Genomic DNA, 27,872 nt, shown 5'->3' with positions numbered 1-27,872 from the left:
CTCTCTGGCAGCACAGATGTTAGTGTTGTTTTCCTACATCAATTCGTCCCTACTGTCTTCCAATTGCTTCCAGTTTCTTTTGGTCTGCTGCTACAGCTGCTGCCTTTGGCCAGTGTTCTGCCTGGGCCTTCTGAAAAAAAAAAAAAAAAAAACGGTCTGAAAACTCAGATGCTCTGCTTTAATATGACTTGAGACTTATCATATCCACAAAGAATCCTTGGCAATTAAACTGGGATTGGACAATAGTATTGAAGTTGTAGCATTGTATCTTTGTGGGGTCACATTGTGCATGTGACCACGAATCAACAATAACAACACAGGGTTGGCTGCTTTCTGTATTAAATTCTTCTTCCCTGAATGTTCAATTCAAGATTAGTAAGGATTATGTTATTTGATTTCTCCAGTGCATTAACACTATTCAACCTGCACTGCTGGGAGACAGATTACTATTGCAACAACACATCATTAGTAGGGTAAAACTAACCTGTCTCACGACAGTCTAAACCCAGCTCACGTTCCCCCATTTTTATACAATTATATAACCTTTTATAGACCTTTGTAAGGTCTTAAAACTTACACTGTAAAGTGCCTTGAGATTACGTCTGTTATGATTTGGTGCTATACCAATAAAATTGGATTGAATTGAATTCAATTGAATCATAATGTTCAATTCAAGATAAAAAAAAAAAAAAAAAACCCTTGTTAATCCCAGAGGCAAATTGCTTTGTCTTGGTACCATTGCTCTCAATTCAAAAAATTCATGTGGTCTACGTGTACACCCAGAACAGAGGCAGCCCACTGTGATGTCTCCACCCTGAATGCATCCTACAACCACAGAGTCATCAGAAAACTTAAGATGTCAGGACTCTAAGTTGTACCTGAAATCTGAGGTACATTTCAGATGATTCAATTGATTGGGTTGATTTCAGCCTTTGTGGGCTGAAGCCTGTTCAGCTCTCTCCTCACCTGATCTGCTGAGATAAAAGTTACATGGGTGGTAGTTGAGTTGTGTGGGGGAGGAACTGAGGAGCTTGTAGGCTCTGGGGCTGTATCTGCATCCTGGAATCTATAAAAAAAAAAAAAAAAAATTCATTGGCCTGGTCCACATTCCCTTCAGTCACTTGGCTGCTGGACTTGTAGCCAGTGATGGTCCTCATGCCCCTCCACACCTTAATACTGAAAGGAATCAGGAACTTTATGGTGATTAAATCTTCTCAAATTTTAAACTACTATTATGATATAAATTTGTGATATTTTTGTTATGGCAGATGATTCAGATTTCAATGTGAACTATGTAGTTGAGTTGTAGTTTTGTGAAATCTAGGAGGGAAAAACACAAAAAAACAGACCTCTGGTGCTGGAGTGGCTCACACTTTACTCCTTTAGAAGACACCAGCAGGAGTGATGACAAGGAACTACTGAATGTCAGCCTTCCATCAACACAAACACACACACAGAGCTCATGTGGCCAACCCAAAAATACATACGTCTTTCTGGACATAATGGAAGTAACATACAGCTCCCTAGTGGCTTGTGGAGATGCACTGTTCTAACTTTTGACAAAGATGTAGTAACACAGTTCTTGTACACACAAAAACACACACCATTAAATTACTTGGTTGTCACACCCATATGCATATGCATCATGACTTGGTGTCTAGAGTGCATATTTGAACTTTGTTTGTGCAAAACTACAGCTATATAGAGTAAGAGAGTGTGTTTATGTCATTATAAATTTAGCCTGCTTTTATTGGGATCTTTTTTGCATAATTAGGCACTTCCACACTTTTGCCGACCTCTGTCTGGTTTTATGTGAATACCGATTTACCGATTTGTTTTACTGGACTGAGCCATGAATTGGTGTGCAATAATTTTGCACTTGCTGTATATATGTATGTGTGTGTATTTATGTGAATGTGTGTGAGTGTGTGCGTGCGCGCATGCTTGCTGCAGTGTGTGGTCAGTCTGTGGTTGCGGCAGTGGGAGGGACGGCAGGGCAGCCTGATAACAGAGTCTGGAGGGACCTCACATCCACCACCACTATTTTTACCAGGCCCAAAAGAGGAGTAAGGCTTGTTGCAACACACACTCACATACATAAAAACACACACACACGCAAGCAGTTGTACGCCTTACTAGAAAACAAGCAGTACAAATAAGTTTTGATATTTTATTATATTTAGCAGTGCTGCACAGTTTTTTTCTTCTTTGAGGGGATTTGGTTGTTACTTTAGTCATTTATATTGCACCAGTAAAGCTGCACTGATCAGTATATTTACAGTATACTGATTATGGATGTAAAAGGTGCTGATCATAATGTTGAACTCACAAATAATCATCACCAACCTCTGCTTCCTAGAAGGAAGGACATGTATTTCAATCAAATCAGGGCCTTTAAATGTTTTTACACAATTGAATACACACACTGTGTATAGAGAAGAAACACTGAGTCAAAACTAAACCTTGATTGCAATAAAATCCCAATTGACATCTAAATATCTTAAAAATTTAGACTTTGAGATAAATTATAACTTTCACTTGCATTATTAATTGGAATTTATACTGTAGTTTACCAGTTTGAAGTAGTAATCATTAAAATTATAATTTTCCCATCCAAGAATGTCTCATTCATACACAGTCAAGGAAAAAATCCTTGAAATTAGGTAAACAGAAATTAGCCTGCACCAGGTGTCTGTGCTGCAGTCTTATTGTCTTCCATTCATTTGAGCTTGATCCAATCCCAGCATCTCCTCCCACATGGGGTGTAGTTCTGTACTCTCGGGCTTAGGGAGGAGGAACGAGGAGGCTGCATTTTCTATAAATATTCTGGTTTTCTCCATGCCGGGCTGGATTGAGCTGGTTGAGCCTCCCATGCTGGGACTTCCCAGCCTGGTGGATGAGGCGTAGCTGTGGAGTGCAGGGAGAGGATATGAAGACATAGCACTCTGCCACAGATGCTGGGGACCAGTGCTGGTACTGCTGCAGAACCAACTTTTTAATGAGCTGCCCCGTGCTTCTAAACAATCAGCCAATTTTATAACTGCCTGTAACATCAGTGAACACAAATCACCACATTTAATTTGCCTGTTTCAGAAGCAAAAAACACCAAGTTCAGTTACTCTGAGAAGTATCCAGACAAGTGGGCAAGTTTGATGCCAGATGAGATTATTTGTTGACCACTACATTTACTGTGTTTATGCTCGTACACAATCTGAGGGCACATTTACAATACTTCCTGTAACTTCTTTTTCCTAAAATTGAAGTTCCTTCCTTTCCATCCAACAGATTTTCTGCTTGCATGGAGTTTTGTTTGGGTCTGGGTTATTTTACTTGGCCCTTGACATAGACCCGGTTTACACTAATTAATTACTAATTAAGATGCATCCAGAGTAGTCAGATTACAAGTGGAAAGCACTAAATACAAGTGTAAACGGCACTAAGTCTGATTGTACCAAGTACCAGATTCTGCTGGTTTGCGATTTTTGGTTTGCTCTCAACAAAAAGAGCTGATACCACAGGTTCAATGTCAGTTATTAGGAGTTATCTTGTCTGCTGTCAGTGTATTGAACACTACACCCTTGTCAAACACAAGATGCACTAATAGATCACTGTGTCAGTTGGTGAAATGTGTACATTTGCAGAATGAAGGTCTCCACAGGTGAGCCGCATCCTGCGAATCTGCCAGAACTGGTTGGAACTCGCAGTGAAACTTGACACTGGCAATTGGAAATGTGAATCGCATGGGATTTGTGAAAGTGAATGAAAAGCTCAGCAAATATTTGCCAAGACTTTTTCAAGGGTGACTGATTTTTTTTTTTTTTTGACAGTGGATTAACTTGGAAACGTTCAATATTTGGTTTAGGAATCAGCTCTAGCATTGGCTCCTTGAAGGTGGAAAAGCCCTTAGAGAGTGACAATAATAGGAAGAAGCAACCAGGGGTGTGGAAGCTGTTTGTGTGAGCAAGTGGGTGTTGCCTGGGCGTGTAAACTGCAGGAGAAGTAAAGGGGCAGGCCAGGACTCAGTGGCCAGGTTTGGTGCTACGTGGTCAGCCTGGTTTTTCCCCACGTTGCCTTCCCTGCACAGCGTAATGAATGGCTTCCTACTGGTCTGTGGCCATGGCCCCGGCTTAAAGAGTATACTTACTAAGGCCCAGAATATACACCCCAGCCAGCCAGCCTGTGTCCTAGTCTCTGAACACTCCCAACCACTAGTCCACCTGCTACAAACTGGCTCTATGTCACACAGTCACATCAGCCACTATGAAAAGAATGACTCTATTGTCAGCAGGAAATAGTTTTTGACATATTTACTTTCCTTTTTTCAAAACATGATGTACAGGTTTGTTGTATTGCGTTGATAGAGATTCATCAAGGCTATGTTGCTGCCCAGAAAAGTGAGAGTACAAAAATAAAAGATCACTTCTAACAAAAGCATGAGAATAAATACATATCTCCTTATATAAAAGTACTGTGTCTGGTTGATTCCATCTTGTATTATAACCTTGATATAATTAGCCTAACTTAGCTAATGTTGGGCAAGAGCTGGGATACTCACTGGCCCCAGCTGGAGACATATTGTAACAATATGTGACATACTGTTCATGGTTTAAGCCTTTTGGTTTCATTATCTGCATGTGTGTGTGTATTTGTGTGTATCCAGGTGCTGTTCCTGCTGCGCTCCTACCAGACTGACTCACACAGACCCCTGCCAGCAGGAAATGGCATCAGCGAAGCCCTCTGTCAGCGTATGTGGCTCGCCTCTCGGTAATCCTAGACCTAGACACACGCGCGCCTGCACACAGATAAGCATCCATCCCTCTTTTCCAACTCCCTCACCAGAAAAATAGCTCCTTGTTTCAACATTCATTCCCTCCCTGGTCGCTTCACGTCCTGCCCAGGCTTCCATTTCAAAGAAACTGCCTTCAGTCCCATCTGCAGACCTCCCAGCCTCCCCCTCCCCTCTACCTCTGGCTGTCTCACCCAAGATTGAGGCCTCAAGATGAGGCACAAATTACTCAGTGACCCCCCTCCTGCCTGGCTGAGGTCAGGCCAGGGTCTACAGTCTCCCCTGTGCTCTGGACTACAGCAGATAACGCCAGGTCACTGGGTTAGCAACGCTAGCCCTGCCAGCTCTGCTTGGCTTCACTGATGAGCCTTTATTAAGATGATGAAGTGAATTCTTGCTCAGCAGAGCGCACCCAATGTCTCTCTGTTTGATCATGCAGCGTTGCAGAGCCGGCGCCCAGATCTAAGGACATCACAGGTCAGAGGATCTCTGTTTTTGGAGAAAGAAAACCTCCTCTCTTGTCCAGAACACCACTAATTTGAAGCAGCCTCCTTCCAAAAGGGATGGAATGCATTATTCGTCTGGTCTGAGTCAGTGTTTTGGTTTTGGCCTCACACCGTCTCTGTGTTGTCATTTTGGACTTTTTCTGGCTCCCAAAGGTTGTCAGCGCTGCAACGATGACTGTAGACATTTGTAGCTTACTGCAGTTGACTTTGGCTTTGTGATGGCACATCAGGCCCAGTACCAACCTATGAGAACATCTGCAGTGTATTGTTTGGATTGTGATCTAATGAGTCAACTTCTAACGGCCTATTTTATAATGTTACCTCACATTTTCACACACAAAAACAGACTTAACCCACTTCACAGTGCTCATCCCTGCCCTAATCTGTTGTCACTTAAGACACACACACAGCCCCCCTGCCCTGTTTCCTGTGCTCCATCAAATGTTTTGAATGTGTGTGTGTATGTTTGAAGTGTTTAAAGGGATTGTGTGTGTTATTAATATCTGAGTGATGAAAATGTGACGTCAAGCTTACACACAGTCCCCCTTGTTCTCATACATACACACACAAACACACACTTTCACAGCACTGTGGTCATACCCTTGATCAAACGTGCACACAAACTGAACACACACGCACACACATGCTGCTTCACTTACACTAACACTAGACTAGTATAACACATATGTCAGTGTTCACAATAACAAAAAACGACTGTCTAGGCTGACGAGGCTACATAGTAGATCATATTATTGGAAAGAGGGAATAATTACAGCTGATCTCTCTTTTGAACCCAGTAGCAACAGTAACATTTTGTTTGCATAGTCATACATTGAAATGGTAAGATGCACTGAAAGGAATAGTTCTGAACTGATTAGTTCACAACTATTTTACAGTTTTTTTTTGGTTATAACAAAATGACACAGAGAACTCAACATATGCCTTAAAATCAAAATCAAACAGTAACAGTCAGTGTGTTTACATGCACTCGAGTAACTGGGTTACACTCGGCTTTCTCGAGGAAGCTGATTTCTTAAGTGTCATGTAAACGGGGAACCTGGTTATGGTAATCGGGGTAGGGGATTAGAGAAACCTGATATCCCAAGGTAGATTTCTCCTGGAGAATGCCAATTACTCTGCCATGTCAACTCGTAACCAAGTTTCTAATTGTCTTTCTGCAAGAGTGCATTTGCATAACAAAATCTACAGACACTAGCTACTCTACTCTATCAGCTCAGAGGAGCAGATGGACGAAAGGAGAGATCATTACACAGAGCGACACAATCTCGTTGGTAAATCAAGTCCACCTGAAATTAACTGAAACAAAGACAGAGTTCCCTGTAAATGTCTAAATTAGTCACTTTCCACCATGCATTTCTTCAATTCAGGCTGCTCTGTAAATAAGAGCTCTCTGACTGCCTGTCTGCCGTGCGTCTCTTTCTCTCACAGGGATGTCTGTCACCTCCCGACACTTTATAAAAAAAAGAAAAAGCATCAGAGAAAGAGTAAAAGAAAGGTAAAGCAATCTAGAAGTGTCTTTTCTGTCTCCAAATAGCTAACATCTGTGAACCATGCTTCCATAATCAGCGTAGGGCAGAGGAGAAATCTGATTTCTCTTTGGCTGCATGTATACTCGGATTTACAGTAACCAGCTTTCTTGATTTCACGTAAATGCATTCCCCAATTACCAGAGACACTTGGTTTTTCTCAGTAACCTGGTTATTTGAGTCCCTGTACTCGCACTCAGTGGTGCTAAAATTATGAGTCACAGTTACAGTCATGGAGCTGGAAAGTCTTCCTAGGAACTATCTATGAGACCTCTAACAGTATAAAAATAAACTATCCAATGTGATATTGGATATTTTAATGAGATAAGCACAACAAGCTACTAAAATACCTGTAAACATTGGCAGGGTTAAGTTTCATTCGTCAGGTTAAACTGAGAAACATTTCTGCCTATCAAATGTGTGGATTTGCTGCCTTTTTCTGTTTTGAATATTTGAATCTATCGATCGATCGATCATGATTTTTGGTTTTAAATGGTCAACTTTGGCTCAGAGAAATGTGATATTTTATAATTCTAAATCAAATGCCATGTATACAGATGATCATACTTAAACAATCAACATGTTAATATTATTGGACCTAACTATTGTTTGAGGTCTTATTCAGAAAGGTTTGGATACTTCTGATAGCTCTGTTGTTGTGATGCAGTGAGCCAAACCCTCCTGTGTTGATCAGTCTGAATAGTAGGCCCCCTCTCACTGAGGACTCCTAGACTTGTCACATGTAGAAATTATTGTTAAGAGGCCAGGTGGAGAAATGTCATGCATACACAACATGCAATAAGGTGTTGCTACCTGTTAATTGTACACTCAGCTCGACCAAAATAGCAGGTGGTTCTGGAGTTGACCACATGGTCCATGTATCCAAGACCCACTACTCTGCCTTTACACAGTTAAGAAAGGGTCCTGGAACTTAAAAAATAGTGAATGACGTGTCAAAATTTTTTATTCATGGCTGTGTATAACAAGATATACAAACAGAAAGCTCAACACCATGACAGCACATTACAGTAAATGGACAGTGACTTAAATTACCTGTCAATGAAATCACTTTTAATTTAGCCAAATTAACCAATAAAGTCATTGAGTTACAAATGGCCAATGGTCTAATTCAATAGTTTCCTGTGATAAACGAGTTCTGCTCCTGTCTCTGTGCCAAATAGATAATTAATGACTGGAAGCTGCTGTGTTATCTCTTTAGTGAAATAAGTGGGTTAGGAACATTTAATCAGCTTCCCTAATAAAATGAATCTTCATTATGAAAGGTACACAAGTTATATCCAGGAACTGAGCCTAAAAATGGCATCTTTCCGAGATTCCAAGGACTTTCTTCAGTTTTCTTTGCCAGATGAAAGACAACGCTGATCATACAGTGTTCCTGTCTCAAGTAGAAAAGAAACAGCCTTTTATTTTCTCTTTCCAGACAGAATAACTGTATGGTGACAAGAGGAGCCTTTCTGGATGTGTTGGTGTTCTTGTGTGGCTCGAAGATCAGCCTCCTGGAAGGTGAGTAGTTATTGTAAGTCAGCTACATTTCTGACTTTTTCAACTAAAAGCTACCAAAATACTCAGAGCTAGACGTATGTTCAACTGGTATTCATGTTCCTGCACCCTCGTGGTGATGAACGTTTTTTTATTCTCATTAGCAGATGATTATGTATGTATGTAGGTACATACTGTGCAAACAGCATAGGATCACTTCCTTCATCAGCAGTTAGTATAAATAGTGCTGAGGTTTTGAATTCCCAGCGCAATCACATATCTGCCATCATAAAATTCGGTGGTTGACCCACCATGCTTTCACACCACAAGCAAATTGCATCAGACTTTGCTTGTAAATGGACCGAGACCCCCTTTTTCAGGCGGTTTCAGTCTCAATTAAGTCCCCACTACAGTTCAGCTGAGGGCTTTTAAAGCTGCCCTAAACAAATCAAATGACCAACCCAGAGTTCATGTGAACCATACGAAGCAAGTAAAGTGTGAGAAGCACCCTCATCGCATGTGATATTTCAGTGTGAGGTTGCAGCTACTTTGTATCTACATCACCATAATGTTAAGTAATCGGTCACACATGTTGCTTTGGTTTTGGTAACATTACTGCCTTTAAATAGATCCTCCATAAAGCTGTCTTTCATCCTCCATAAAACATCAATCAAACACTCAGCAGCAAAATAGGCTTTGAAATACCTCATAGTATAGTTGAATGTAATAAATATTATATTAATACTTTAGACATCAAACTTTGAAATCCCAGATAGCTTGTTTCAAATGGTTAAATGAATTTTAGAAACTTGTAATTTCTGTATGGAATAGGCAGTTAGAGGTGTGTGTATATGCACAAGTGGAATATTTTTGTGTCTTTTAAAATGATCTTGTCTTTTGCTGATGTCAGCCAGTTGCTAGGGAGTTCATCAGCTCAGAAAGTGGCAACTGTGTTCTCTCCATTTGTTGCGAATTTGACTTTAAATAGTTTTGTCCGTCTGAACAGACAATCCCGCAACGTTTGCCGGCGAGGCTGTCCCCTGCTCTCTCTATTTAGACTGATTGTTGACAGAAGCCAGCTCCGTTTCTTGGGCAGTTCAGAAGAGCACGGTGTCTGTGTGTGTGTCAGTCTGCGTACGTGATGTGGTTGTGCGCATATGTGCACAGACCGGCGGGGGTCTCCACAGTGGTGGAATGTGAAACCAAAGGCGAGCGATCTCTGACAGATGGTGGGATCGGGCCTATGACCCAGTTTATGGAGGAGGGCTGTACGGGGGGTGGGGGGTGTAGGACAGAGGAGGGGAAGGCACTTATGTTTTCGGTTGGCCATGTGCTGAACACATGTTCGCCTTGACAGTGGAAATACCAAAGATTTCTAAAAACAAGCCTGTAGAGTTAGGACTAGGCCTGGTTCGACTTGGCTCTGCTCCTTACATAACTAAATAAGCACCCTGTAGCGTGCACACCTCTGATGCGTCTCTGTTATTATCATGAGTCTGTCTTTGGTTTCATTTCTCACACTCTCTCTGGTGCTTAAGTTAAGTTACTTATTTGATCTGTAGTTCTACCTATTACTCCTTTATTTCCCTCCTCATTTCCACTCAGCCCACTCTTTTCCTGTTGGTATAATTGCACTCTTCAGACAAATCAGATGTTGAGTTAAAAAGCCACAGGTTGAGCAAGTTCATATGAAAGCAGCAGGCTGTTAAGAGTTCCTGGCACCATACGTAAGATGGTGAACAATTGGCTTTTTCAATATTACTTTAGTTTTTTTTTCCTTTTTAACTGGCACGCTGCATTAAGTAGGAACTTAGCATTTATCAGCCAATTCCTCTCAGCTCTGAACACAGGTCTGTCTGTGTGTGCGTCTGTCTGTGTGTGTGTGCGCGCCTTTCTCTGCCTCAGCCCTTTGATCTATGCAGAGTCATAAAAAAAAAAAAAAAAAACAGCCCCCACCATCCATTGCCAGTCTTCTGTTTCTCTGCTCTCCAGCCACGCCAGTAGAATGAGACAAGAGTAGAGAAAGAGACACATGTGAGTAGGGGGGAAAAAACGTTAGCCAGTGTTTTAGCAATTCTCCAGTTTCCATTGGTGCAGTCGGAGATGATAATGATGATGGTAATTTAGGATGCGAACAGTCGTGATTTCTCTGTCTGAGAATCTAGGATCAGATTCAACTCATTTGCTAGTAGGCTGTTATTTGTAAGAATATTATAGAAAGAAAGACTTTTCAAATCATATCTCCTAACATTAGATACACTTCTAGTACTGTGATCCTACATCTCATTGGAGTCTATATAACTCTCATGGTGCATATGCATTGATGCAGTTATTATTTGCTATAATCATTCTAACCCTCCTTAATAAGAGTGAGGTGATTTCTTTGAAGCATGACTATACTGCCAAAATTCGTCTCAAGGTCTCTAAGTCAACATAGCCAGGGATATACTGGATAGCCTGCTGGACTCTGTAGTGCACATTGTCAGAAATGAGGGCTATGTGTATGTGAGGCACAACCCTGCAAAATAACTGGTGGGTCAGTATCAGACGACCTAAGCAACACCGTTAAATCAATAGAGTAGCAATCGATGTTGAAAATTCCCCGGCCTAAAAGGTACCATGTGAAGGTTCTGTCCACTTGTAGTGCTACACAGCAGCGTTTTTTTACTATTTGGATCTTGTTTGTATGTAGTGCAAAAGGAATGACTGCAGTTTAGAAACACTTGCTCTATTTATCTATCTCAGATTGTTAAAGTTTCACATTAGCTTCAGCTGAACTTGAGAATGCAGACTGTAAATTTTGTCTCCCACTTCTTACAGTGTAAATGTCGTCCCAGCCAAATATGGAGACGAATAATTACAGTGTCCCGAAACTCTGTGTGCATATTGTGCATGTATGTCATAATGTGAGGGAGTTGTATTAAGAAAGACTTTTAAAAAATCCAAAGCTATCCTTAAATCTGTGGAGGACATAAAAAACTGTGTTTCCATAATTAGACTTCTAGTAACTTTTGAACATGGGATTGATGTTTATCTTTGACAGCTTGGTAAGCCATGTAGTTCCAATTTTGGACACTTGCACCAATGTACTTTTTTTTAGTCAAATTATGCACCAACTGCTTTGCTGCAATTCACTGTCAGGAGAACTTTGTTTTGCCTCTTTTATTAAACAGTACTGGATATTTTAATCTACCCTTCGCTACACTAGAGCATCGTTTTTCAAGCTGGGAAGACACATTTCACATCTAGGTACACTTGTTGTCTAGATACACTTACAACTTGCAGTTGTATGCCATGATGTGAGTGAGCCAAAGCAGTTAAATTGCAGTTTACACGCATGTCTGTCCAGAGTTTTGTATATTTTAATCAGTTCATCCATGAGTGCCAGCTAGATAATGAAGTTTCCTGCAGATGTTCCTAAAATATTACTTTGATGAGAATGGGACAGACTGGGACAGTCTGGGGCAGAGGTGGAGTTCGCAGTGTCCACCAAAATCTAATTGGTTCATTCTTCATTAAGTGAACATTTGTGCCCTCCACATAAATGGGATAGATTTTAGGTCACACTGATGTTCACCTTTGACCACCAATTTCCACTTGTGCTATATTTGGAGAAATTACATTTACCTCCTGTGAAAACTATTCAGTTGAAATGCCAAAATTTTGAAGCCAGTGCCATAGACGAGAATGGAATTTGAGCCTTTAACTGCTCTAAATAAAGGTTTAACTTACTCTGTGCCGTTGTTACGACCCTGGCTCAAGGGAAGCAATGCAGAGATATCACAAGTATAGTTTACCCAACAACGTTTATTGCAGGTAAAATAGAGAACAAGCAAAGCAGTTTTTTATTTGTACTGTGTTCTTGGGTGTGGATACATTGCTTTCTTCATACACATGGCTGAGTAAAGTACAGACTCTACAAGCCACTGTGTCTGGTAGACTTAGGTATTTATATCACATAGACATTTTTAGGACAAGAAGCATGTATATACAGTATGTATGTACATACAGTTCAGTGTAATTAGAAGGAGGGTCCCCAGCAAATTGTAAAGCTCCATGAGAAGGAGGTCAGCTCTGTCATACTGTCAGGCCCACACGTAGCGTCTGGGGTTTGTTTTTCACAGTTTGGGTAATGATGGTGGTAGCTGATGGGAAATCCAGCTGTGTGCTTGCATGTGAGAGTGAGTACAAGTGTCTAGCTGAAGTTGTAGCTTGACACAGCAAAGTGTCTTTTCTGCCAGTGGGCTATGGACAGTGCTAACAGTGAGCCAGGGAGCTTTATGACACACACACCCACACACCTCCTCCCAAGTACACATTCAGCACAATTTTTGTGGTATATCAGTCCAAACGAAGCTCTTAATTTTCTGTATACATCACAACCATACTCCATCACACCTACATCATACTTGACACATCTTACAATGACAGTGTTGTTGAACTGGATTTAACTGTTGATTCACTGTTTGGTTTAGAGACGAAGTGTTCTCTGGACCTGTGCACTGACACTCTGCCCTTAATTCAAAGGTGGTTCAGTAGCTACAATGTCTTAAATCACCAACTGTCAGGTTAACTCGAGTTTATTTCAACCAGATGCTGTGCTTACATTTAGTATAAATATTTGAACTGTGCTGTAGGACATCCCGTATAGCACTTGTGTTCTTACTTTGCTCGCACATAAAACCTTTCACAGGTTAGACAAAATCTCCTCTAGACCTCACCCGCAGATGACGTGAATCTTTATTTGTAACGTTTTCTTTAATAGGGACAAATTTTCATTTGTCTGCATGTGTGCATCAGTACAAAGTGCAGTTTAATTTAGTCTATCAATGCTTATAACACCAATTTTAAACAGGATCTTCAAAGGTTCAAGTTTCATGTCCTAAAACATCATAATTGCACAGACCTTGAGCATCTTTCATGTTACTGTGGCATTTTGCTTTTCATGTTTTGCTTCCAGATAAGATGTAGAGTAAACCGAACCAGGTGCAGGGTGGTGTTTGTTCAAAGGCTCTCGAATTACATACCTAAGAAAATACTTTTATGAGTTTCCTCATTGTTGTTTGCCACAAAGCATAAAGTGTAGATGAGATGATGAAAACAGCTGAGGATGATGCTCATTGCTTGAGCAGCTATTTGTTCAAAAGCCAAAAGTTCGAACTTCATCAAATTAATTAGCAATTATTATTGTGAGGACTTGTTGTTTTTTGTTGTTGATGACTGTGAAAATGAGTTTACTTGTTGAGACCAGTAGACCACACAACATCGCCATGCCACTTGCATGGCTAAGCTTGTTTGGCTCTGTTTTTATCAGTCTGTAAACCTCTGAAGCAGCATTTAAACCTTTGTGGAGCACTAAAGCAGTGTTTATTAGCACAGCAGAATAAAGCTTTTCTTGCATTGTATTCCACTGAGCCAGGCCTCATCCCCGAGTATGCCGAAATATGCAATCATAATCATTACCTGGCCGCGGTCCCGCTGCAGGTTTGCATGTCAGCAGCATAAAGAGGCACAGGAGTTGTAGACCCAGATTTAAATAAATACAGCTGTTGGTGAACAATGGCTATATATGATCAGACATGAAAAATCACATTGAAGTGGCCCTCACAGGAACACCTTTCATTTACTCCTCGCCTTGCCACACTTTTTTTCTTTAGACCACCATAAAAACCAGCTTTGCATCCAGACTAATGATGTTTCTCCTCTATCTTTCTCATCTCGTCTTTCCTCATGTTTTTTCTCTTTTCCCTCTTCAAGCTCTTACCTGGAGATTGAAACTGTCTTTCAGTCTTCTGCTTCTTTGTTTTCCACTCAGTTCATTTGCAGTCACGTCAAAATAGTTTTAGGCTTCTGCACTAGTTGATTTACTGGATTTGTATAAAGTATTACTGTATTTCCAGTTGAATGCTTCAGTCTTTGATATACTAATGACAGCACTCTTCTCACTCTCACACACACTCACACACACGTACACACTCACTCCAACTCCCTGTTCCACTGTGATAAACAGCCGTTTTCTCTTTGACACGCTCCTATTCTACTTCAGTCAGCCTCTCCTCCCTTCATCATCTCTGTCATTACGGTGCTCCTAGCCCCATTATAACCATTAGGCTATGCTTATTTGGCCCTGGACCCCCTTTTGAGGCTCAGGTTCCATGGTAACCTGGCCCGTCTCCCCAGTAACCCTGCCCATCTCTGGAGGAATGTGGCATTTCCCGCTCTTTTGTCAGGCCACGTTTTTGACTGGCTACTCGGGTTGCACTGCGTTTCATAAGCTTTTTCTGTGTGTGTGTGTTTAACTAATTGAGTTGGCTGTTAAAGTGGGGTCTGTGTGGAGTCTTGGAGCAAAACTGTAGGGAGGAGCACAGCTTCAGGACGGCATTGAATTACTCTACAGTTGCCCTGGCTCGGGATTATGCTTGTATTTCAGAGGAAGTGCGTGTGTGCGTGCACGCTTAGTGTTTATTTGTGTGTCCAACACTCCCCAAGGCTGTATGTTCACAGGTGGCTGGGCCTGGCACAGCCGTGGGCATTTCCAAACAGACACTGACACAGCCTTTCCTATAAAAGTCAAAATAGAAAGGAACAGAAGTCACTCGCTTCTTCAGTCTGTTCTGTTGTCTGCATCTGTTATGTGTGCGTGTGTACGCTCGCACACATGTGCCTTTGTTTAGCTTGTAGTGAGTTAGGTATAATAGTCAAGATGAGATGAAACTTCCATCTTCATTGGAAACGGTGATAATTTAACAGTAAGATAAAATCCATCCAAAAGAAATTATGTATTTCACTGCTGTGGTGTGTGAGAGGTAAACCTGACACAGCCGGAGAGCAGCAGTGAGTTGAATATAATGATCTATTCTCCTTTTTGCATATATGGTTGTTTCTGCATTGTCATTTTACATGACTGAATGCTGGAAATTAAAAACACTTTTCTTGGCACTTGCACTTTGCCAGAGTATTTCCATTTAGTTTCACTACATTTTAGAAGGGAGTTATTATACATTTTACTCCACAAACATTTGGCAGCTTTAGTTACGAGTTACTATCAATAAAAAAAAAATAAACCAAGATATGTATGTGTTTACCCTGTTTTTTGCTTTAAGACAAGCAGGAAAAAACTAAAAACAGATTTTTTCTAACTGATGTGATCTGACTGATCCTGAAAAGTGAATGAATCCTGGCTCATTCACAGTATTTCTTGGTTTATTCTAGTGATTTTACTTGATAAAAAATGTCAATTAAAAGACTGAAGGATAACAGAAGGAAAATGCACTTTCCCTCTATAAAACCTTGTTCTGCTGTAGCTTAACCTTTAATATTATAACATTTAATTCAGATGTGAGCATACTGGAAATGTTGGAAATGAAAAAGTTTCATGCATCTTGCAGATTCGGAGGTCAGTAGACTCCGTCAGAAGACTCTGTCTGTCCTGATGGTCTCCGATCTGATCACCCCCAATACTGCTTCTGCCACCCCGATGCCTGGCAGCACCCAGTGTCTGCTCAGCCTGGCCCGGGTGGCCCTCAGCGCCACTGTGGAGATCCCGGAGTTCTGGGCGGGCTCTCAATTGACAACCCAGCTGCTACAGTGTCTTCTTCAGTGCCCGCAGTATGAGGTGAGAGAGCTGGCAGTAGAGGCCCTTCTGAAGAAACTGCAGGAGGAGGAGGAAAGGAAGAGGGGCCCTCCATGGCTGGAAGAGACCACCCTGTCTAACCTGACCAGCCTGGCTCTTCATGAGACACACCCCCAGTGTCTGGCCAAGGTGGGACCACACACACACACACACACACACACACACACACACACACACACACACACACACACACACACACACACACACACACACCAACACTTTATAGGTGTTCATCTGTTTGAGAGTCCAATTGTCCAGTAGGGTGTTAGTGTGAGTCTGTCGAACCGTAACCTCAGAGTCCTGTCATTTCCTTTTCACCACATTTCCACTGAGCAACGGTGACATTTTCTGCAGATTGATTAAATGTCAGTCAATGTCACTGTGTGGGTAAGTTCACCGCCCTCCGGGCGGGAGACTGGGGTTCAGATCCCAGCTGTGGCCTACCTCCAGTAGTGGTTCTTATGCAGGACCTCCTTACGTTTACCCTGCCTACCGTTGTACCCTTGTCTCACTTGTAAGTTGGTGTCGATAAAAGCTTCTACCAAATGACTAAATGTAAATGTCCAAATTCATCTTACAGAGGCTTGCGTGAGAGGCTAATCGGCCACAGGGCGACACGCCAAGCAAACTGGCAGTGAGCTGACTCCCTTACTCCGTCACTCACTCAGACACACTCTTGTGATGTTTAGTAGACTTCCACTCTTAACAAGTTTTAGAAGGGAAAATGTGGCCTACTTCCTGTTTGGGGACAGAAGGTCGTATTTCAGTGTTCATAAAGCGAGGACAGGCAGCCAGCAGACCTGCTCTGTCCTGCTCTGTCTCCTGTCGTTAACACTCCTCCAGAAGTGACACGATCAGAGGTGGCTGGTGTGTGTGTATATGTGTGTGTGTGTGTGTGTGTGTGTGTTTTATGTGTGCAGTTTTTTTGGTTTTTGTGTGTGTGTATGTTTAGTTGTGCTGCTTTACAGGCCAGCCGTTAATGTTTAAAGTGTCGGCCCTGTTAAGTGGAGCCTCCCCAGTGCCAAGGACACGCCAACCCAACTGGCTAGTTGCCATAGCTCACACTGGAGTCAACTGAGGAGCAGCAGTAGGCCAAGGATATATTGTTGGTCTGTTGTCCTAGTCACTGATGATGCATCTTCATCTTTAGGGTTAGCGTTAGTCTTGACTTAGATAAAGATCAGATCACATTGGATGACAAATTAATTCAATTCAATTCAATTCAATTCAGTTCAATTCAGGACTTTCTGACACCTAAAAATCACAGTTGTGTTTTTTAATCTTTTTTTTTCTTTTTCTTTTTTTTTAAACCTTATTTTTTTTAGAGCATTTTTAAATACTATGTAGGTGTTCTAGTTCAAAGCTTTTAAATTTAAAACCCTAACCCTCAATTATTGCAAACTTTTGAATGACAGAAAAACTGGGGGATCTTCTTTGGAGTCTTTGGACTGCAGATGTGTCACTCCTCTGTATTTTCTGGAACTAAATTCGATCCACTTCTTCATGTATCTTTATTATTGTTAATGCTGAAATCACGAATTCCCTTTAAAAGCACTTTCAGGATAAGAGCGCGTCAAGTTCATTGCTGCTTTTTGGACCAGGGACTTACTTGCATACCACCTGGTGACATATGGCTATGCACTTTAGAGCTTATGACAACAAATGTGGGTATTGAGGCAGACTAGATATATCAAGGCTTAGCCATAAAGTCTGTCTAGACAAATGCACTGATTTCCAGCTGTTTTTCCTCCTGCTTCATCTTTGTTTGTGCTGAAAGAAACACAGATAGTCATCACTCGGTCACATGAGTCAGCTATTATGTTGTCTAGTAGTATCATTTTAATGCCCAGTGCGAAAGAAAGAAGGCTAGAAGACTATATGATGATATAATGAGAGCAACTGTCTATGGAGGTAGTTTGAGGAGGATGTGATGTTTTAGGGTTTGTATTGATTATCATTTTTGACATTTAAATAAAGGCAATTTAGTGGTCAGTGCTGCTCTTTGGTCAGTTTATATTTTGTGCTTTGACATTTGATCAGCTTTTATCCAAGATGTCATTGAATACCAGTGAAAACAGCAATAGCTAGAGACAGTCGAGGCTGAAACAGACTGAAAACTGAAGGACCAGACATCACCACAGCACAAGCTAGGTAGAGTTGTTTCATATGTCTGTTCGTGCAGGGTGGGCGTCACTGTTTATTTGCATGTTACAGCTAGGAAAGTCGGTTCGCTTCTACGCCTGACTTGGCGTGTTTTCCTGTGACTGTGTATATTTACATGTATGTGGGTAGTCGAGCGTGTTGCAAGACAGGAGCTCATTAAAGCTAGTTGTAAAAGCAGCACAGATGATCAAACCAACTGGAACTAGCAGTCAAATACCTGATGGGCAAACGGGTGGACAAACAATGAAACACAGAGGTAATTGTGGGGATTTTAACGTTTTTCAGTTATGCAATAAAGTGAGAGAAAGGGTTTAATGCAATGCATGCTGGGAAGTCTGCAAAACTTAATTCAGTTAAGTGAACATCCCTTCATTTATTCAACTAATTAACTCAAATCATAGAAACTAGTATACTCAAATTGAAGAATCCTTCAGTACGAAGAATCCTTTAGCACGATGCGTCCAGTGACGTGTCAAAAAGAACAACAAAGAGAACAGTTCTGCTGTGGTGTGGTCCAAATGAAAACTTTATGTAATTAAATTTGATCAACTTAAAGATATTAGCAAACACTGTGAGCAACAGTACTATATACTCAGACTGGTTAAGTAATGAAATAAAACTTCACCTGCCTTTAGGAGTTTTGCACCATATCGCTGAAATATACTATGATTGATTGATGATTTTCTTTGGGCGTGTATGTCACCATACTGACCTCTTTCACATTATGTTACATTCTAAACATGAATTAATAATATCTTAGTATTAAAAATCAGTGACTAGTGCAGTTTTAAAATAACTAAACCTTTCTGTTTTTTGACTTAACTTTTGAGTGAACTGCTCACATCTACAAATATACTGTCACATACACACAGATGTTTACATACAGACACTGCATGCACCCGCTCGCCCTGCTCTCCACCCACACTGATCCTATAAAGCAGCTTTATTTTAAAGCTCTAATAACAGGTTGGGGCCCAGAAAGAAATAATAATCACTGAGATATGCAGGAAGAATGTCAACATGTGTTCTCGGCTGGATGTGTGTTTTTAACGGGAGTCTCACGCGGTGGAGAAAACAAGTCTTTTTCCTGCTCTGACTCGGTCAGCTGCCTCCCTCTCTGGAGGTGTGACCAGGCAAGGAAAACAGCGTGGGAAGGATGGAGAAGCAGCAAAGTGGGGTGGGTGCAGAAAGTCAAGTTTAGGAAGTTATGATAGATGCTGCTTAAAGTAGACGGGGTATGATGTGAACCTGCTTATGCAAAGTGAAGGTGATAGACGGAAACTTCAATTACATGCTTCTTCCTCGCATGCTCTTGTGCATCCATACACATGCAAATATTTGTGTGTTGTGTGTGAGAATGAGAGCAAAGGCAGCTGTGCACCCGTGGTTAGGGTGTGTGTAGGGAGGATCTGACCGGTGTAGTAAAAATACCCATGGGGCAACTTGCCAGCCGTTCTGCAGAGAGGACACCAAAGCTGCGTTGATGGATGGCTCGGAGCAACATCCCTCACCATTAGCTGTGTGTGTGTGTGTGTGTGTGTGGGTGTGTGTGTGTGTGTGGGTGTGGGGTGAACAGAGATGACTACATCATTATCTTTTTACTCCTCTGACATTCTGTTTTTCTCTGCCTCTCCTTCCTTTCTCTCAGGTCCTTCAGGTGCTGTGTGTCCTATGCTCCAGTGGTGAGCTTCTGTGGAGGGATGGTGCCAGCGTTCTGTCCCAGGTAGACGTCCTGTTGAACCTCCTCTCACTGGCTCAAAGCTCTGCTCACAGGTCAGAGGACACACACTCATACATAGTGCTCATATATCCCAGAGTTTATGTCCACTGTTAAGGAAAGTTACGAGACCACAAGTTATTACTTTTCAGGGACGTGTGAATGTCTGCACCACATGTCATAGCAATCCTGAGCTGACCCTAAGCATTACAATCAGTGCCTGCTTTGACTTTAACTCATGTCGGGGCAACTGCAGGAAAAGGGAGGCAACTGTGTTTCTTCTAGACGTCTGCTCCCTCCTGCAAACCTGCTGTCAAAACAGTCCCTAAGCAATCCTAGACCAGCTTTTAGCTGTGATGGATGGGAGATACATGAATGTACTACTGGGCAAGATGCAACCACACACACTCCACTCTCTCCACTATTTCCCTGTTTTTTCTGGCTCCCTTCACTTGTGAAAGAGCCTTCACGCTGCTGTGGCACGCTGGCTGTCAGGCCTTCATTCAAAGCCAAAGACCATGGAGGAGGGACGCACAGGTTCACTGGCTGCACCTTAACCCTGCACCTGGGTACCTGGAGAGTGTGTGTGTGTGTGTGTGTGTGTGTGTGTGTGTGTGCGTGTGTGTGTGGTTGCTCGTGTACTGTTCCAGTACTTAACCTGCCACAGAAAACAGAGACATGTGGATGAAAGCTGATATTTGTTCTCTGAAAGGCTGTCATCAGCACATTATTTCTACATTAGATTATTCTCACCTGTCAGGCTCACACCATTATTTTTGTGAGAGCTTACACATCCATGAATCACTGGATGCCTCTTTTTATAAACTGTTTTGGCACACTGTTCCAGTATATTTGTGTGTGTGTGTGTGTGTGTGTGTGTGTGCGTGCGTGCGTGCATGCTTGTGCACATGCTATAGGCCCTTTGATAGGCATTGACACATACACACACCTTTCTTGACAAGCCACCGCTGTACTTTTCACACCCCAACAAGAGAATACAGGCTTGAATGAGGATTGGATTACAAAGGCTTTTAGCCCCATAAAGCCTTTTCCTATCCGCAATCTCTGGACCCAGGGATCCACTTTCCCTTTGGAGCAGCCCCAGGGTTATGATTAGAGCCGCAGAGGGATGAGATTGGGTTGCTGGCTGCCCTTGTCTTCTGTGCGATTGAATGGCACTTGGGGCTATTGTGACCCATAATGTAGTGGTGAGTACCAGCACACTTCTTTTGTGGCTTGTAAGTCAATACAGTTGAGTGATGTATGTGTGTGTGTTGCTGACAATGCTGTGTGAGTAATGTTTTCCACAGAGAGTCCCAAGAAGCACACCATTCATTTTACTGCACTAATGTGGCACATTAAAGGATAGGTTCACACAAATGACAAGAATCAAAAAACATTTTCACCACATTTTCATCTCAACATCACTGTGGATGAAATTTTCTCCGTTGAACATGGAAATATTCAAGGATGGGCAATAGCGAGCTCATCTTCAACATTTGTAAACCGATTGTGTTTGTGATTTTGTGTTTCAGTGTGGAGCTCCACTGTGCTGCTCTGATGCTAGTATCTCAGCTGGTGGTTCAGCTGGTGAACTCTGATGTGAAGGTAAAAACTAAGTGACGTCTTTTAGCAGCATTAGCACCATGACCCACCATGACAACCTTAAACATTTAAAGGGTAAAGGTGACTAAAGTGTTGCATCGACTTAGTTTGGACCAATAAGTGGCACTAGGAAATAAGTGTCTATACAAGCAGGGGGTGGTAGTCTTTCAAAGGGAGAAAGCAGAAGAAGACCTAGAACTGCAGATAAACAAACCGTAAACAAAGCTGCACTTGGTACAGTAGCGTTTGCTTACCATTTTCACACCACCATAGCTCACCATAGACGTTTATAGCTCAACGTGCTGAATCGTCTAAAAGGCCGCTGAGAGGGCCGAACTAGTGCCAACAGCTCCGGGCACACAGCAAAGACCTGCCCGACACATGCTTTCCACCATCTTGACACTGGCTAACAGCTGACCGTCGACTTTGTGTGTCACAGCCTTCAGAGATCAAAGATTCAGAAATGCTCACAACAGAAATGTAGGCTGTTACCACCAACCACCAGCCCAGTGCAGCTTCACTTTAGTTGTAGCTTGTAGCATCATGGCTTGCTGCTCTTACTACACGGCAGTGGTTTCCAACCTGGGAGCCAGAGAAAAACAGAGCTCAATCATTTTTTCTCACAGCCCACTTTTTGACTGACAGGTGTCATTTATGATGCAGGTAATTGCATTGTACTGCAGTAGTTGCTTGGGCAGAGCCATCGTTAATGTTGGTTCCTCCTGTGCTTTTCTTGATATGATAAAATGTCTGCTGTGTAAAAGTTCAATGAAGGAAGGAAAAGCAAAGCAGCAACAAAAACTCACAATAAAAAAAGACAAAATTCAGCTTTTTTTAATTTGGAAAAGAAATGTAAGATGAAAACCCACTATTGTAGCAGGTTTTTGTTTCTCCCAAAGTTGACTAGAAAGGATTTGGTAACCAGTGCTGCAGGGCAACCTCTCACTTTATTCATCGCTGTGTATTCAGCATCTCTATTGTCACTTTCGATTGTAGGTTTTCTATTTCAAAGATCAGTTGAGAAAGTGAAATAAAGTCAAATTACTTCCCTACAGGCAGCCACGAACGACCACTTCTTACTTTGAACCACGCCAGGGAGCACTGCATCTGAACTGAATTCACTGCCGCTGTTCATATCTTGAACTGGCTGATCACTCACTTTTTTTGTCTCAGTGATGATGTGGTTACATCATGTCACTAAAGTGTTCTCCCCAAATCTTTGATGATGAGGATGTTGTAGGATTATAAAAGCTTTTGTTTTACACATATGAGGTCATGCACTGAAACACACATGATCAATTGCATATAGCAGTATTTATTTCATACTTTTTCACTGTGAAACAGCAGTGCTCTGAACCTGCTTTATTTGATCAATCCACCGTGTAGGGGGCGAGCACACTGTCTCATTTATCTCAGTGGGGGCAGCTGGTGTGCTCGTGCTGCAGCGAGGAGCAGCCGGTGGAGGTGAAGCTGACGGCCGCCAAGGTGTTGGTCAACTGTACAGGCACTCTGCTGACGAGCCCCGGTCTGCCTTTGGGTGAGTCTCAGTTGTGGAACAGTTCAGCAAAATGTTTACCTTCAGTGCTGTTTACAGTGTGCGTGCACTTGTATGGGTGGCAGAGTGTGGACCGATTTGAGCAAATTGGGGAGTTTAATACCACAAGATGAGCACATTTAGAGAAAGAGAACACTGTCCTCACTTCCTCACACTCTGTCAAAACACCATTTAAGAGTTAGAAGTTAGATTTAGGCTTGCCTAACCCTATTTTTGTGGTTTTGTGTCAGGTCTGTCCACCACTCTGCCTCTGTGGAGGAGTCTGTTCATGCTGCTGCAGGATGAAGACCAGGACGTGCGCGATTCTGCCTCTGACTTCATCTCTAATGTACCAGCAGCTTTGCTCAGAAAAGGTAAACTCGCATGAGCATCCACATGCAGTCAAAGTGATGCATAAATTCACCCCTTTAAACTAGCTGCTATACTACACCTTCACTACTTGTATCACATGTGAACACGCTTGGGTAGGTTTAAACACAAAAGAGGGAGAAACAAAGGGAGATTAGCTTACATGCACACACTCTCACTGTCTAACCCATGTTGAAGCAGTGTAAGACAACCGTGATAATTGCAAACCCACTGAAACAGACACAAACACACACACATTCACATGTATAAACAGACACACACCGACATAAAAAAAGCACCACAAACACATGCAGATGTTTAAACGGGCCGGTGACATCATTTCGTGTTGAGAGTCGGGGAGCATTCCTGGAATGAAGGGTGCTAATTCTAGTTTAGAGTAAGAGTGAAACGTGTGTGTGTGTGTGTGTGTGTGTGTGTGTGTGTGTGGTTATGTGTCACTGTTTTTGGGAATGTCTCGGTTTGTTTTTCTTAAGAACGGCATTATAGAATGGATTTATTCACACAGACACGCCTTCAGTCTTATCCCCAGCGGAAGCACCCTGACAATCCTTTCTCTCTCACTCACACACCTACACACACACACACACACTAACAACTGACAGCTGCCAGCTCTCAAGTGCCCCTCACAAACAGCTCCAACACCCCTGCTCACTTCCTGTATTTTCGCAGCTTCCCTTCGAGGAGCCACCCTTATTGTGTCTGTCGCAACTGATAGTATCTCATAACATAACACGAGGCAGCACAGCATCTCCTCAAAAGTCGCCACTGCAGCAACCCCCCCCCCCCCTACTAAGGGAAGACTCGCTGAGAGAGGGGAAGAAATTCAAACGTGTTCTTTACTGGCAGAGTGTATTTCATGATATGTAGGCCCACAGGACACATTCCTGAAAATGTTTTGATAGCAAGATTTTCTGTAAAGGCTGAGTGTGTGTGTGTCCTTTATATGTGTTTATATACATAAGACCAGACGGGGTCAGATGAGCTGTCAGATAAAAAAATCAGATATCTACATGACTGAGATGGTTTTTCTCTACAACAGGAAGAGAACACAATAGGCATAATTACAGATTGGGTGTCCTAATGTGTGCGTTTGTGGAGAAACCAAAGCGGGGGCATCTTCCTTTGTTTCATCCATATTCAGTGCTCATGTGGAGATTACAGTCTGAGTGTGTGTTTCTTACCGTAAACTGGCCTGCATTTACCTAGCGGAATCACGTCGTCACTGTGGAAGAGTGTGAATGTTTGTCCCTGGTCTTTTGCGTGGCCTTCCTCTCTCTCTCTCTCCAGCCATGCCACGCCACGCCACGCCACGCCACTCCAAACCTAAACCCTAACTTGCAAAACGGTGAAAATTGTTGCACCGGATTTGTAGTTTATTTCAGCACGTGTCGTACTCACTACAGGAATGTAGCACGCAACACAGGAAGAAGAAATGAGAGAGGAGAGTGGCAATCTCGAATCGAGTGAGCGAGCAACTTGGCCAGAAAAGTTGAATTCCTCATGTAAACGAGGAACAGAAAAACCCAAAAGCAAATCATATACCGCTAACTTCAACTGGAAAAATATGTCATCTTTCTACTTTTGCAGCATCAATTTAAGTGATGTTCTAAAATTAAATGCAGAACAGTGATGTGGAAGGACAAGTTGGTGCTTTGGAAGTCATCATAACTGTAAGAGTGCGCTTACTGCTGGAGGAGAGCACACAGTCACAGCTGAGTGGCTGTGTGTCAGCGTGTTCAAGTGTGTGTATTAGTTTTAGGCCTCAATGGTTTGGTAATGAAGTCATATTGCAATACAATACAAGAAAACTATCCCACACAAACAATGGGGATAAATGATTTGTCTTTTCGACCAAATCACTACTCGTCCAGCTTCTTTCTAGCTGCGCACCTGAAGGTGCTGCTGCTCTCCCCCCTACACACACACACACACACACTGAACACAGACGGTAAAGGAGTCACAGCCACAGGGGAGAGAACATTCACTGACAAATTTAAGTGACTCACCTAAAGAAAAATGGCTCATGTCTGGCCAAACAGTTGCTCGATTTGTGTCTGGCAGCGTTTTTGAAATAAAACAAGTTTGTAAAGGGGTCTGAAAATCTAGCGATACAGGAGCTAAATTACCAATAGAGCACATCAGAGAGTTGTGTAACCATATTTCACATGTACATATTTATTTAATTGAATCTCAGCTTTTTGATTTGACAATTTGCCAGGACTGACAAAAAAAAATGATCTGACTGAAGGGGGAGAAAAACATTTCTCTCGGCAGATTTTGCTGATTGTGAGCGAGTAGGAAAAAAAAAAGGTCACAACCAGTAAGATAGTAAGATTAATATGCAAGTAGATGCTGCTAACCAGCTTTATTTCAGGTGAAGGTTCACAGTATGTAATGACAGATCTGAAGCTGTGGTATAAAATTCAGAGTTGAACTACATTTTTCACACATTACAGCTGTTTGACATCACACAGGAAGCTATGCAGGGACATGTTGTTTGGTTTTGGTACTGATACCTCTGGCATGGTGACCTGAGTAATATCTCAATATCTCAGGTCAGCAGAGTTACCCCCGGCTGCCACAGGACCAGAGGAGTAGAAACAGAATAGCACAGCATGCTATTCCACACCATGGCTATACAGTGGAAGAAGGATTACTGCTTTCGTGTGTATACAGGTCACTGTGTGTGCGTGTGTGTTGTGTGTGTGTGTGTGTGTGTGTGTGTGTGTGTGTCCCTGGGTTTTATGACCCGTCGTTGCAGAGTCAAGTATCTGAGGTGTTAGCTGCTTCATATGGAGGTGACGACTGCTGGTCCTTTGATATGGACGACAGACAGAGATGTGGGAACAGAGACAGGTTCTGCAACACAGACGTGATCAATCACACAAAAGGACAGAATGCAAAACGGTCTTTTTAACTGGAAGCTTCTTACTGGTCAGGGAGATCACACAGAAACCAGATAACAAGCTAGGAGAATTTGAAGCAAGAGGTAAACTTTGTTTGATGACAAGATTGAGGGAAGGATTGGACGCGATTATATAAGAGGGCATTGCTTAGGACTCTGATTGGTTACCTTTCCATCAGTGTTTACTGTCTGTGGCCTCACACAACGCTGCTGACACGTCCATATTTTCCTGGCATTTCTCAGTGAACCATTATCAGCCCACTCGTCTGGAGTGACCTAGTTTACTCACCGTGAAAGCCAACGAATGCCGGCGCAGAACGTGCCATTCATCCCCATCCCACCCACCTCCCCTACGATTCATTCATTCACAGAGGATGACGCAGATGAATGGAAGTGAGCGACCTCACGGAGCTGAAGGACACTCATTAAACAGCCTTATTTTAGCGCAGCTCTCGCTCGGTCGTTAAACCCGGGGTTTGTGTTGGATGAACGAGACTTTAGAAAAGTGTCACATGTCACTCATTTGTGAAGAAACTATAAAATGCACAGAAACAGGAGGCACTTGTTGCCACTGCAGAATTACTCCATGTTTGATTTGCAGCTCTATAACCTTTACTTTTGGAAGAAATAAACTGTTATTTCACCCTCCAGTGAAAACACATAAACAGAAACTGTGTGTGTGTGTGTGTGTGTGTGCGTGTGTGTGTGTGTGTGTGTGTGTGTGTGTGTTACTCCTGCTTACACCATCTTTCACTCAAATAGCTGCGTGGGGAATGAGCTTTTAATGATTTAGTGGGTGGTGTGAAATAAAGTCACATGTCTGCAGTAATGACTGGTGTCTGCAAGCTGCGTTGCAGAGTGTGTGTGCGTGTGTGTGTATGCGTGTGTGTTTGGCTTCTTGCAGCCTAGAGCAGCGGGTTGAGATACTCGATTGTGATGTGTTTTGATGATAAAATACGAGTGCAGGGAAAAGATTTCGCAAAACAGTGTTAAGTCGGCCTCATTGTGCATCCTCTGTTACTGTGAAAGAACTGTAATCAGACCTAGATCTGATAGTAGTTTTAGGTCATGCGAGTGCTCGTGTTTGCCCTCATGGAGTACCAGTGAAGTTTACTTCATGAGGATGGGTCAGGAAGCATAAAACAAAAATAAATGAAATTGATTTACATACAATACATAGAGACAAAAGTAATAATAAGGCTTCCTGCCCTCCTCCATGTTTCTGATGTTCATCCATCCATCTTTTTCTTCTACTATCCAGCACTTTTTTCAGGTTCTTCATCAAACAAATACAGAAGGATTAAATCAGTCTTAGAGCAGGACTCAAAATCAAAACCTCGTGCTGTTGTGTGAAACGGTTACAGGTGATGTTGAGACAGATAGGAGCCAGTGTCGACCTCCTGCTGAGACTGGTGACTGACTTTAGTGTTTAACCCTTTAACTAAACTAACCCTGCCTGGGCTTCATGATAAGTGCTGCTCAGTCTTCCAGCATATTCTCAGTCCAGTATCTGTATGCTAATGCTACTACTTTCATGTCAGTTCCTTCTGTTGTTGTTGTTGTTGTTTACACTCCCCGTTTCACAT

General features: G+C 42.3%; 1 protein-coding gene across 1 annotated transcript in view; it reads left to right on the top strand.

The window, feature by feature from the left end:
- The window catches only part of thada (THADA armadillo repeat containing), a 72,837-nt gene that overhangs the window by 40,475 nt on the left and 4,490 nt on the right, over positions 1 to 27,872 (top strand). The window contains exons 30-36 of the mRNA XM_026355613.1: positions 4,661 to 4,764; positions 8,281 to 8,363; positions 15,728 to 16,101; positions 19,784 to 19,908; positions 21,388 to 21,460; positions 22,844 to 22,994; positions 23,243 to 23,365. Of these exons, the coding sequence (XP_026211398.1) occupies positions 4,661 to 4,764; positions 8,281 to 8,363; positions 15,728 to 16,101; positions 19,784 to 19,908; positions 21,388 to 21,460; positions 22,844 to 22,994; positions 23,243 to 23,365 (1,033 nt within the window). The remainder of the gene's footprint in view (positions 1 to 4,660; positions 4,765 to 8,280; positions 8,364 to 15,727; positions 16,102 to 19,783; positions 19,909 to 21,387; positions 21,461 to 22,843; positions 22,995 to 23,242; positions 23,366 to 27,872) is intronic.

The sequence above is a fragment of the Anabas testudineus genome, chromosome 15, assembly GCF_900324465.2.
Source record: "Anabas testudineus chromosome 15, fAnaTes1.2, whole genome shotgun sequence".
Classification (NCBI taxonomy): Eukaryota; Metazoa; Chordata; class Actinopteri; order Anabantiformes; family Anabantidae; genus Anabas; species Anabas testudineus.
The sequence above is the reverse complement of the archived record's forward strand: the minus strand, read 5'-3'. Positions and strand labels throughout refer to the sequence as shown.